The sequence below is a fragment of the Bos indicus genome, chromosome 23, assembly GCF_029378745.1.
Source record: "Bos indicus isolate NIAB-ARS_2022 breed Sahiwal x Tharparkar chromosome 23, NIAB-ARS_B.indTharparkar_mat_pri_1.0, whole genome shotgun sequence".
Classification (NCBI taxonomy): domain Eukaryota; kingdom Metazoa; phylum Chordata; class Mammalia; order Artiodactyla; family Bovidae; genus Bos; species Bos indicus.
The window spans coordinates 19269060-19281298 of NC_091782.1; the positions used below are offsets into that span (position 1 = coordinate 19269060).

General features: G+C 58.5%; 1 protein-coding gene across 3 annotated transcripts; it reads right to left on the minus strand.

The window, feature by feature from the left end:
- Positions 1-609: 609 nt before the first annotated feature.
- On the minus strand, positions 610-11594 carry AARS2 (alanyl-tRNA synthetase 2, mitochondrial). Of its 3 annotated transcripts, none has more exons than XM_019986178.2 (22): positions 11348-11594; positions 10461-10652; positions 9793-9938; positions 9396-9563; positions 8514-8658; positions 7789-7934; positions 7490-7598; positions 7091-7129; positions 6878-6989; positions 6330-6463; positions 5794-5938; positions 5407-5579; positions 5170-5283; positions 4928-5068; positions 4103-4240; positions 3900-4009; positions 3639-3747; positions 3223-3345; positions 2894-3004; positions 2240-2323; positions 2026-2136; positions 610-1595 (listed from the first exon to the last, which is right to left on the minus strand). In XM_019986178.2, the coding sequence occupies exons 1-22, from the start codon at positions 11582-11584 to the stop codon at positions 1431-1433; spliced, it is 2952 nt and encodes a 983-aa protein (XP_019841737.2). In that variant the 5' UTR covers positions 11585-11594; the 3' UTR covers positions 610-1430. The 3 variants fall into 3 exon arrangements, with proteins under 3 accessions (XP_019841737.2, XP_070634163.1, XP_070634164.1); XM_070778062.1 differs by having other exon boundaries at positions 5407-5594; XM_070778063.1 differs by lacking the exon at positions 2026-2136 and having other exon boundaries at positions 5407-5594.
- Positions 11595-12239: the final 645 nt, after the last annotated feature.

Consider the following 12239-nt stretch of genomic DNA (forward strand, 5'->3'; position numbering starts at 1 on the left):
GAAGCCCTTGTGCCCCAGAGCCCGTGGTCCACAAGAGAAGCCACCGCAACAAACAGCAGCCCCGCTCACCCCAACGAGAAAGCCTGCAGGCAGCAACGACGACCCAGCACAACCAACAATAAATAAAAAATTTTTAAAAATGTGTTAAAAAAAAAAAAAAGAGTAGGCTTGCTTTGGCTCTGCTCCCTTCTGACCCCAAGGCCTGCACCTGTCCCTCAGGCCTCTGCACTGACTCTGCCCTCAGACGTCCATGGGGCTCACATCCTCCCAACCCGTCTGCTCTCTCCATAGACCTCATCCCCATCTGATACCTTCTTCTTTCTCTTCATTGCTGTTTCCCCACGGCAAGAAAGCACCACAAGGGCAGGAAGTTCTGTTTGTTTCTTGCCATAGTCTCAGCAACTGATCAGTACCTGCTGGGTTATTTGTTTGGCTCTGCTGAGTCTTAGTTGCAGCATGCAGGTTCTTCAGTTTATAGTGTGACATGCGGGATCGTAGTTCCCCAATCAGGGATCAAACCCAAGCCCTTTGCATTGGGAGCTTGGAGTCTCAGCCCCATCAGGGAAGTCCCTGTTGGCTCATTTTATCAACAAATCATCAGAGCCTTCATTAAAATGAGAAGTTGTTAATGAAATAAGTGACACCAGACAGGATCTGCCCAGCTCTCATGACTTTCACCTGAGTTTTCAGTCTTGGCTAGGGAGGCCTTTGTGGGTGCTCGGAACAGGCTGGCACAGCGGGCTTGGCCAAGTGCTTGTGGTGGTGACAAGGGGAGTTCAGATCTGGATGCCAGGTGGCCTTCTAGTCCAGTGTGAAGGGCCAAATTGGGGATGGGGCACCCACGTCAGGTTGCTGAGATGGAAAAGGCTGCTTTTTTTAGGTGAAAGAATGTCCTGGAGCTTCCTGTCTGTGTGTGCCAGGTCGCTTCAGTCGTGTCTGGCTCTTTGCAACGCTATGGACCAGAGCCCGCCAGGCTCCTCTGTCCATGTGCTTCTCCAGGCAAGAATACTGGAGTGGGTAGCTATTCCCTTCTCTAGAGGATCTTCCCGACCCAGGGATCAAACCTCGGTCTCTTACATCTCCTGCATTGGCAGGTGAGTTCTTTACCATTAGCGCTACCTGGGAAGCCCTCTGGAGCTTCCTATCCTGTGAAAAATACTTTTTAATGAACAATCGCAGCCAGAACAGCCATGTAGGTCTTCACCTTCACCTCGCTGGGTCTATGATCAGGCTCACGTCTGCCTTCCCCAGCCCCCACCTTCTTGTGTCTGTGCAGGTCCCCGCCCAGGGCACCCTCTTGGCTCAGCTGCTTGGCCTCCAGACTTGAGTCCTCTGCTGAGCCTCCGGGGAGGTTCTGCTGGCTCCTTCAGGGCTCCAGGCACTGCCCTGGCCGCAGTCTCTTCAGTGTGTGAGCCCCTGCATGAGCCTGCTCAGAGCTGGTTGAGGGCATAGGCTCGTGCTGCACTGAGGGCAGCTTCCAGGTCAGCAGTGCTTCCAGTGCCCTGGGCCACCACTCGAGAGCCCCAGGCTTTGCCCCCCATGTGGCTGCACACGGCCAGCGCCCAGGCCTCTGCTGTGAAGGCCGGTGTGGCACTCTGGGGACAGAAACAGAAAGGGCAGTGATGCAGAGCAGCCCTCTCTGCCCCTCCCGCTCAGCGTACCCTGGAGAGTGGAGTCACAGTGAGTAGAACCCTCTTGCAAGCCGGGCACATGGTGGGGGTGGGTAAGTGGGTGAGGAGACAGGAGACGGATGGGCCAGGAATGCACGTATAGAGGTTGATGAATGGCTGCTACCTATTTGTAAGAAATATGCAGCCTGGAGGGTGGGGTGGTGGGAACTGAGGGAATCCTTTGAGGGTGGGGTGGGAGGGTGTGGGTTAGGGACAAGGAGGTGGCCCTGTCCCCATCCTGGGGCATCCTCAGAGATCACCTCTACCCAGCTGTGGCTCTCTTACGTGGGAGGAATAAGACAAGGGATCAGCAAGCTGGGCTGGGAGATGAGTGGGTGGGGCTGCCTCGCCTCACCTGGGCCACCTGACAGGCGCACAGCACCTTCCCCAGGGGCTGGGGGCTGAGGAGAAGCACGGACGTGCCGGGCGCCTGCGTGCACAGCTGCCGGACCACCTTCACCAGCATCTGTGCGGGGGAGGGCAGATGGCGACCTCGCAGCTCCCAGCTTCCTCCCCGCTGGGACCTTCCCCTCCCCACACCCTGGGCCCACCCCACGCCCAACGCTTACAGAGAGGGACTCCGTGGAAACCGTGTCCACAATCAGGGGCCCCTCCATGTGCCGCTGGAGCAGCTCCTGGGTCTTCTGTGCAGCCTAGGAGGCAGGAAGAACAGCGCAGGGGTCGGGCTGGGAAGCAATCAGCCCCCACTTCTGAACTGAGCCCCAACCCAGAAATCCCCTCCCACGCCCTCCGTCCCCCAGCAAAGGTGCCAGGGGTTCTGCCGAGAATGGCCGCCTTGTTTTGGGTCCCCTCTATGTCCTTCTTCTCCTCCCTCCCTCCTCCCTTTCGTTTTAGCTCCAGGCCCCTACACATGGGCCGCTGAAGGTGACGGGACTAGGGCTGCAGCACAGATGGGTGAGTGGGGGCGGAGGGAGGAGGAGCCACAGTCAAGGAGCAATTAGGGCTGAATGGCGTAATCAAGTCAGCTTCCTGGAGGGAGAGTCTGAGAAAGGCTTGGGAGTTGGGGGAGAGACCCAGTTTGGCAGAGAGAAGTGTGGGAATGACCTGATGATGGCACCCAGGTGGCAGGAGAGGCAGCAACTGCCACCCACCCCCACTCCCCGCCAGGCCTGGGGGTGTCTCAGCGTGCATGCTAGACATCTCCGATGCTCGCCAGGTGTGCCTGCTATCTGCCCCGTGGGGTGCACCGCACCCCCTCTCACCTGCCCCATTTCCAGTTTCCGGACGGCAGTGTTGGCACGCCGCTGCAGCGCCTTCAGTGTGGCCTGAAGCTCCCGCCGCTGCCACTGGGGCATCGTGGCGGTGTCCACGGCCTGTGGTCAGAAGCAGCATATCACTCCCTGGCCCCACTGAGTCATGGTCCCTGAGGCAGGGACCAGCAGGGCCAGGGAAGAGGTCACACTCCCTACATGTCCCCCTGCAGACAAACAACAAATATCTGGGCTGGGGATTCTGGGGGGAGACAGGCAGGGTTGGGGAGCGGAACAGGGCCAGGTGGAAGGGGCAGCTCCACGGTGGGGGTAGCCCTCACGTCGGTAAGTCGCCCCATGTCCTTGGACAGCCGATGTGCCTCCGCCACATGCCGGCTGCCCTGACTCAGCCGAGCTGCGGCTGCTTCCACCTCCTGGGCCAGCCTCTGGCCCACCTCTCGGGCCTGTAGGGAGGGCACAGGATGGTCAGGGGAGTGTGGCATACCTGCTCTCCCCAAGACAGGGGTTCATGACCTATTGCTGGGCAGGGACAAGTTAGAAACATTTAACAATCAAGACTCATCAAGGTATCAAATAATGACAACAGATGCCAGCTGGCAGTAGCTGGTATGGCTTAGTGCACAGGTATGAATCCGGGGTCTACTGCTGGGCATTCCCCAGCCCGAGAGCATCAGCTGCGTGCCCCCTGACCCATCCACACCCAGAGAAGCCTCCCAGGCCCCACTGGTGTGCTGACCTGCTGGGCCTGCTCCCCATTGACGGCCAGCAGGCGGGTGATGCCCTTGACGAGCTGGCGCTCTCCGATGATGACCAGGTCTCCTATAGCCCCTGTGCGAAGCAGGTGCCTGTGGGCAGAGGGAGGGAGCAGGAGGTCTGGGTGATGATGCGAGAGAGAAGAGCAGCTGGAGCTCCAAACCAGGGGCTGGTGGCTCCAGGGACGAGGGAAGGGAGGAGGTCCAGGGACCCAGGCCAGAGTGGGCAGAGAGGAGTGACTCACGTCCCACAGCATAGCTCCACAGAGGTGTGCAGTGCGGCTTGGGAGGCTGGGTCCAGCGCATGGGCTACGGGCACCCCCACGGATACCACCCGCACAGGGTCTGGGTATACCTGACAGTGAGAGGCACAGATCTGTTAACAGGTCTGTGGCGGGGTGGGGGGCTCACTCACACGATCTCTACCAACAGGGCCCCTCCAACTCACCTCATCCAGGGAGCGCAGGCCGGGGACGTGGGCAGTGCGTGCCAGGGCCACCTCCTCCATGTACACAGCCTCATCCCGCCCCACGGCCTTCTGCACAGTGACCTCCACTGCCCGGAGCTGCTCTGGGGTCAATGGGGCCTGGGGGATTGTGGGGGAAATAGACAGACAGGCAGTCAGCCCCGTGCCTGGGAGTGATGCGTGAAGAAGCAGTCAGTGTTCACTGAACCAGCCCCAAGCTAGTACACAACAGTGAACGGTGCCTAGCACATAACACGTACTCAGTACGTTTGTGGAGCAGACAGTCCTTTCCCTTAGAAAGCTACCCGGGAACTGGGCCTATTGGAAGCAGCAGGCCTTTCACTAGACACTGAAAGTTGATAAAGAAACAGAAGACAGAGGCTCTGTACTTCAGGAGCTTACGAGAGAGGGCAGCCAGGGGAAGAGAAATACAGGACGGGGGAGACACAGGAGCAAGGAGGGAGTCATCAGGCGGAATGGGATTCAGTGAGCACTTCCTGCAGGATTTGAGCCAGATGGACACTGAGACAGGGTGACAGATAAGGAAGAGGGCAGCTCGGCTTGAGCAAGAGCGGCCTGGGTGACAGCAGGGACAAGGAAGCCGGGCGGCTGGAGGCCGAGAGGATTCTGGACACTGGCTCGCCTGACCCTCACTGGCGCAGGAGCGGCCTGACGCAAAGCCCCCCGACTCAAGGTCCCCCAGTGACTGAGCGAGGGGAGTCCAGCCCTCTTATGGTCAAACTCCCACCCCACCAGACTCTAAGCCCGTCGCCTTGTGTGAAGGCTGCTTCTCTGTGCCCAGCTCACCTGCGTGGCCACGTCAAAGCGCAGCCGCTCGGGATTGAGATGGGAGCCTCGCTGCTCTGTGCCGGGGCCCAGGACCTGCCGCAGCGCCCAGTTGAGCAGGTGGATGGCCGTGTGCTTCTCCATGCAGCTCAGACGCCAGGCCTGAAACACTTCTGTCACCCAGGGCCCCGGGTGCGGGTGGGGTGGGGAGAGAGGAGGGGCTGCAGGACACGGAGGATAAACAGCAGGGGTGGGGTCCTCACCTCATCCACGTGCAGCTGCACCTGGTCCCCCACCCTGAGGCGCTCCGGGGCCACCACCTCATGCAGGATGAAGCCTCCGCAGACCTGGGCCCGGGCCACTGGGAAGAGCACGTCCTGGGGAAGGGCAAGGCCGAGGCACTGAGTGCTGCCGCCTCTCCTTCTGGCTCAGGAGGACTGGGGAGTGTGTGTGTGTGTGTCTGTGTGGCGGGCGTTGCGGGTGGTGGTGGTGGGGCTCACCTGCTGGCCCACCAGCACCAGGTAGCCTCGGTCGGAAGCCTGGCCTCCCTGTTCAGCGTAGAAGTTGGTTTTGTCCAAGAGGAGGCCACAGTGCTGGCCATCCCCTATGGAGGCCACAGCTGTCCCATCTTCTGTATACAGCTGGAGCACCTGGGCCTCACAGGTGCCAAACTCTGCCAGGGCCGAGACTGCTTATCAATGCCAGGCAGGGGCTTGGGCCCGCGCCTCCCTTGAAGCCAATCGGCAGGGGTAGGGGGGCACTTCCAGCCGGGACCCACAGCGACCCCTGGCGGCTCCCCCGGGGAAGGCACAGGCCTGGTGGCTGGTCTGTCCTCCCAATCGTGGTCAGGCAAGCCCGGGGCCACCCGCCTCAGCCCAGGCTCTCACTGTAACTGCCGCCTGGTTGCAGGGAGTAGCTGTACTTGGGGCTATCATCGGTTGGGGGCACCCCTCGGCGCTGCAGCTCCCCCAGGGCGTGGACGTTGAGTCGCAGTCCCTGCTCCTGAACCGGCTCGGCCTGCAGTGCCCGGTGCTGTGGGACAGGCGTATGTGCAGGAGGGGTTGTGTGGAGACCTGCCTCCGCCACACAGCTTGTGCTTCCCGTATCCCCTCTGGAATAAGGCCTTGGGCTGGGCTGGCTGCTGGAGGCCCTGGGCTGGCTGGTGAACCTTCCCTCATGCAGGGGTCTCAGGACAAGGACCCACTGGGCCCCCGATGGCCCCTCTGAGGACTCGTGCTGGCCTCTCCCCTTCTGCTCCTCTGTGTGGCCCACTGCACTGGCCTTCCTCTCTGCGGGCTGCGGGTGGGGGCTGAGCAAGGGGACAGACCCTACTTCAGCCTCCCGTTTCCCTCTTCCCACAAGATCCCAGGACTGAGGGAGGGGCTGTGACCCAACAGAACCGGTGGGGCTGCCCAGCCAGTACCTGGGCCTCCTCCTGGGCCAGCCGCTCCAGTCCAGCAGTGTCCAGCGGCACCCCCTTCTCCTCCAGCATCAGCTCCACCAGGTCCAGGGGGAGCCCCAGGTTCCCAGACAGTGACAAGGACCAGGCCACTTCGGCTTTGAGGAAGGAAGACGATGGGCGTCAGGGCTATCGAGGGAGGGAGTGGGAAGAAGTACGGGCCAGGGCTTTTCTGACCACAGAAGCCACCGGACGCCAAGCACATGGGTCCTCTCCCTGCGCTGGGCAGGCCCCAGAAAAGGGTCACCTTCAGGCTCCAAAGCAGGAGCTGGGGGTAGCCCAGGGTCCTCCCTTGGCAAATGTCATTTCAGAGGAGGGCAGTTCATTCTCAGCCTGCAGCCAGCCTTGGAAAGTAGAGATCAGAGGCGGGGCCAGCTTGGGCAGTAGAGAAGTGAGGAGAAGCAGGGCGTGGTGGAGACAGCAGGGGAGAGAGACGTCGGGCCGGGGATGTAAGGCCTGGGCTTGGCTCACCTAAGTGGGGCCCTCACACCGCGGCCAAGCATCCTGCTTACCTGGGAACACATCAGAAGGCCCCAGGCGCTTCAGGGTCCGCTCGATGACCCGCCGACCACGCTGCAGTGAGGCCAGGAAGGCTGCCTCATCCTCCGACACCAGGCTGGCTATCTGAACAGGGGCAGGGCAGGGCTGGAGCCGGGCCTTCTGAGAGGGAGAGCCTCTCCCCACCACTCTTGTCAGCCCCTCCCTCGCCTACCCGAGTCCAGTACCTGGGCTGAGCTCCTCCGCAATTCTGGGTAAGCATCTCCCTGGGGACAGTGCAGAGGCCCAAGGCGGTGTCAGAGGCAAGAGCACACTCTGCACCTCCACCTGGCCCTCCCTGGGGACGCCTGCCTTGGGGGCTCAGAGAGGCAGATGGATGGCAGAGGGTCCAAATGGGGAATCAGCTTCTTTAGGGAGGGGCGGGCATGACACAGGCAGAAGGGATCCCGAGGTCAAAGGCTCAGCAGCCTGAGCAAGGAGGCTCCCTGCTTTCTGTAAGCCCGCTGAGAAGACTCTGGGTTAGACACTTAGGGTGGGGAACCGGGGCAGGGTCACTGTTTGGGTTCAGTGACAGGCTCTCTGAGTCCCCTGGGAGGCCCAGGGAGGCGATGAAATTCTGCCCTTACCAGTGTCTCCACCACTACAGGCACCAGGCTGCCCAGGAAGCCAGGTGGTGCCCGCAACACCTCAGTAGAGAACCGCACAGCTCGACGGAGGATCCGACGAAGTACCAGCCTAGAGGGGGTCAGAGCCCAGATACGAGCCCCCAGCAGCCCTGGGTCAGCAAGGAGGGGAGAAGGGAGGGCAAAACGCAGAGTGTATGCTCCCTTCCTCCTCCGCCTGCCATCTCAACCCCACTCGCCTCTCCATCCCCTCCCTCCTCTCCCCTGCAGCCTGCCCTTCACTGTAGCCCTTCCAGACTCACGGGGCGCCTGACATCCCAGGGGAGACGCCGTCAGCGATGCAGACACTGAGTGTGCGGATGTGATCAGCCACCACGCGGTATGCTGTGTCTGTGCGCCCCTCATCTGCTGCCCCAATGCGGCCTGAGTAAGGGGGTGCCCCGCAACCCTGGAAGCAGGAGATGAGACACGGCTGCTGGCCCTGCCATTCACATTAGTCAAGAACCTGGGGGCCAGCCTTGACTTGGCTCTGCTCTCTGCATCTAATCCATCAGTAGGGGCTTTTGCATCTACTTCCAGAGATCTTTCAAATCCATCTACTTTTCTCCACTTCCTCTGCTACCAGCCTAAGCCACACCTTATCTGAACTATGAAACAGCCTCCCAATTTCTCAGCTGCTACTCCAGTTGCCCTCCAGTGCATCCTCCGCACAGCAACAGGAATGTCTTTTAAAAGTGGTGATCAGGGACTTCCCTGGTCAATACAGGGGCCTGGGTTCGATCCCTGGTTGGGGAACTCAGATCTCACGTGCCACAGCTAAGTACGTGCCTCGCAACTACTGAGGAAAGAGTGAGGGGCAGTATCAGGCTGTAAACGTGAACTGGAGCCTCACGTCTGACACTATCGCATTCTCGGCTGCTCACTGTCCCTGCAGGCGGGAATACCCTTGAGTTCTCAACAAAGGGAGAAAGCAGTGGTGGTGAGCCGCAGGTCAGAGTGGCTTATGGAAGGGAAGAGGCGGGCTTACCTGGTGTATGGCGTCGAGCAGCGGGGAAAACAGGTCGGTGTCATAGGTGGAGAGCCTGCCTTGCAGCACGGCCACCAGCCTTTCTAGGCCCATTCCTGTGTCCACGTGCCGCTGGGGCAGAGGCTGCAGGCTTCCGTCTGCCTCTCTGGTCAGTTATACGGGAAAGGGGTGCCAGGTGAGGCCCCCCACAGGATTGCAGGTATGATGCTCAAGTGGCATAAAGGGATGAGGAAGGGATTCGGGGGGCCGACAGTGAGAGGAACCAGTGGGCAGTATCATCTCACCCCCCTCATCCCCCAAAGAGGACGATGATAGCCTTGGGTCCTCTCCTTTCTCATAAAAGGTGATTGGGCCCTCGCCTGGACCCAGACCTCCACTTTCTGGGACACAGTTCTTTGCTTTATAAAGAGGCACGTCAAGGCTGGTAGAAAACCTTAAGAGATTATCAAATTCAACTCCATCTTGTGATAAGAGAGCAGAGTCCAAAGACCCACAGTGTCTAGTTGCAATGTCACGGGCAAGGAAGAGGACTAAATTGGTTACTATCTGAAAAGTGTTTACAAATATGCCTGAAAGTGTTAGTTGCTCAGTCATGTCTGACTCTTTGTAGCCCACCAGGCTCCTCTGTCCATGGAATTCTTCAGGCAAGAATACTGGAGGGGGTAGCCATTCCCTTCTCCAGGGGATCTTCCTGACCCAGGGAATGAACCCAGGTCTCCTGCACTATAGGCAGATTCTTTACAATCTGAGCCACCAGGAAAGCCCCCAGAAATATGCCTGCCACATTGCAAATGCTGTCATAACAAATGGATCAAAGTCTCCTGACTGCCAACTTTTTCACTTTCAGGCAGGGATTTCCCTCCTCCTCTAGCAACCCATTACCTGTTGTGTTGCATGAAGACCAGATTCCAAAGCTCTACCAGCTGGGGGGCCCCTGCCCCACCGGCCAGGTCATAGTGTATCTCAGTGCAGGGCCCACAAGGCCCAGTATCCCCCATCTCCCAGAAGTTCTCCTCGGGCCCAAAGGAGAGCACACGGCTGGCAGGCACCCTGAGAAGAAAGCCAGATGGATGGTGGGAGACAAAGGCAGAGGCTGGGGACTCCCCCACACCACCCCAGCTATCTGCCAGGAGAGCCCTTCCATTAAGCTCAGCAGGAGGAGGAACAGGGCTGACGGTATCACAGGATACGCTGAGACTCTGAGCGTATAACTCAGGTGTTGGCTATTTTCCAGTTTTCTTGTGCTCCAGGAGTGGGACATAAGTGGGAGTGGACTCACCCCAAGCTGAGCCAGATGTCCCGGCTCTCCAAGTCTGGGCCCAGCCCAGCCTTGGGGTCCCCACCAAAGTAGGAGACCCAGAGCCTGTCCTCAGGGATCCCATAGACCTGAGTCAGCAGCTCCCAGGCCATGCTGCAAGCCTCCTCCTGTAGTGGAAACCCAGTGGGAAGAGGAAGACGGGTGAGAAGGCCCCACTGAAGTGCCCATCAAGCCACAAGAGCTCCACCCTCAGCTTAAGACAAGACCATTTCCACTGCCCACCTGGTTTTCAGAACAAGCCATGACTCTTTCTGCTTCTGAGATTTTCCTGCATAGAAAGTGTCCTTGCTTCTAAATCCCATTTTCTTTCAGGCACCACCTTCTCCATGAAATCCCCTACCCACCTCAGCCTGAGAGGACTTTTAACTCCTGCATTTGAACCACTTCTTTACAATAATTATTGATCAGCCATTAGGCAGGAGGCACAGTCTTGGTCCTCAAGGAGTTTACAGCCCAACCAGGGAAGCGAGACACATTTCTATTATATATGTCCATTGAGCACTTTGCCTCTGTGTCTGGTATGAGGCCCTGCTTAGGCTGACTCTAACAGTAGAGACAGGATTAACCTTGACTCCTTTCTTGACTGACCACTGACCCTTTCCTAGCTCCAGGGCTTCCTGGGGACTCACCTTAAAATATTCACCCCCAAAGGCCCAATTGCCCAGCATCTCAAAGAAGGTATGATGGGAAAGGTCTCGGCCCACATCTTCCAGGTCGCTGTGGCGTCCTCCAGCCCTCACACATTTCTGGCTGTTGGCTACCCGCCGGAAGCCTGCCATCTCGCTTCGTGGATCCACAGTGCCCAGGAAGATTGGCTTGAACTGGAAATACAGGAAGGGGGAGAGAGATACCCTAATAGAAGGGAAACGTAGGGAGTGGGCATAGAGATGGTGATTGGGATTGAGGGCTGTCCGTGCCCCCTGAGAGTACAGTGAAGTCTTGCCCAGGGGGGCAACTTGGGAGCACCCATCTCTGGTGGTGTCTGAGCAGACAAATAAATCATGAAAGACTCTGCTAGTAAAATGAGAACGAATGTGTTGGTGGCTAGAAACAGGGCAAGTCTACAGAGGGTAAGTGGTGCTCAAAGTCGAAAGCTTAGAGCACATAGGCTAGCACAGTAGCATGTACTCAACAAACATTTATTTTAATGAATGATATCTTTATTTTAAGAAAACTAATAAATGAAGCCAGACTTCCCCCACCAGTCTGCCCCCATGAGACTCCACACCCCCCATTCCTGGAACTAAAAGTCAACCTTCACCCGCCATTCCTGGAACTAAAAGTCAACCTTCACCCGGCATTCCTGGAACTAAAACTAAACCTTAACTCCGAAGTTTCCGATCGAGTTCTCCCCAAGCCCTAATTTGCACCCCAAACTCTGCCCAATCACGCACAAGCTCTCTTTTCCCGAAAGGTAGGAGCTCCACCCTTTGCGTCTCTTGCCCAATCCCGCAACGCGTTTCTCTAAGGAAAAAAACTGCAAACTCCGCCCAGACCTGCGTGGTTCGGCCCCTACCTGGTTCATGCCTGCATTGACGAAAAGCAAACTGGGGTCGCCGCGGGGCCTCACGGAAGCGGAGGGCACCAAGCGGTGGCCATGGCGGTCCCGAAAGAAGCTCAGGAAGGCGTCCCGCACGGCCGCGGCCTGGATTGGAGGGGCCTCCGATGAGAGCGCCCGAAGGCCCCGCCATGAGGGCGACCTTCGAATGGCCCGCCGAAGTCGCCCAGCTGCGGCTGCCACCGACGCGGCCATCTTAACTGGGGGCAATACTTCACGAGGTCAAAGGGTATCGCAGGGATAGAAGTAACGAGAGGAGACCCGGCGTTTCCTACAGCGACCCCTGGCGGCAGGAGGACTCAAGACCGCTTCTGGCTCCAGGTAGAAGTGATTGGCAAGAAGGCGCCCGCAGGAGTCCACCTATTAATAACACAAGCGGCCTGGCGCATTCAATTCAGTTCAGTTCAGTCGCTCAGTCGTGTCCGACTCTTTGCGACCCCATGAATTGCAGCACGCCAGGCCTCCCTGTCCATCACCAACTCCCGGAGTTCACTCAGACTCATGTCCATCGAGTCGGTGATGCCATCCAGCCATCTCATCCTCTGTTGTCCCCATTCTCCTCCTGCCCCCAATCCCTCCCAGCATCAGGGTCTTTTCCAGTGAGTCAACTCTTCGCATGAGGTGGCCAAAGTATCGGAGTTTCAGCTTCAACATCAGTCCTTCCAAAGAACACCCAGGACTGATTTCCTTTAGGATGGACTGGTTGGATCTCCTTGCAATCCAAGGGACTCTCAAGAGTCTTCTCCAACACCACAGTTCAAAAGCATCAATTCTTCGGCGCTCAGCTTTCTTCACAGTCCAACTCTCACATCCATACATGACCACTGGAAAAACCATAGCCTTAACTAGA

Excerpts from the sequence above, each read along its gene's own strand:
- AARS2 (XM_070778062.1), bottom strand. The coding sequence starts at position 11,584 with ATGGCCGCGTCGGTGGCAGCCGCAGCTGGGCGACTTCGGCGGGCCATT. Across the intron at positions 8,659-9,395 it reads GTCTTCATGCAACACAACAG|AGAGGCAGACGGAAGCCTGC; the intron begins GTAATGGGTTGC and ends ATAACTGACCAG. Across the intron at positions 5,284-5,406 it reads TGGTGCTGGTGGGCCAGCAG|GACGTGCTCTTCCCAGTGGC; the intron begins GTGAGCCCCACC and ends GCCCTTCCCCAG.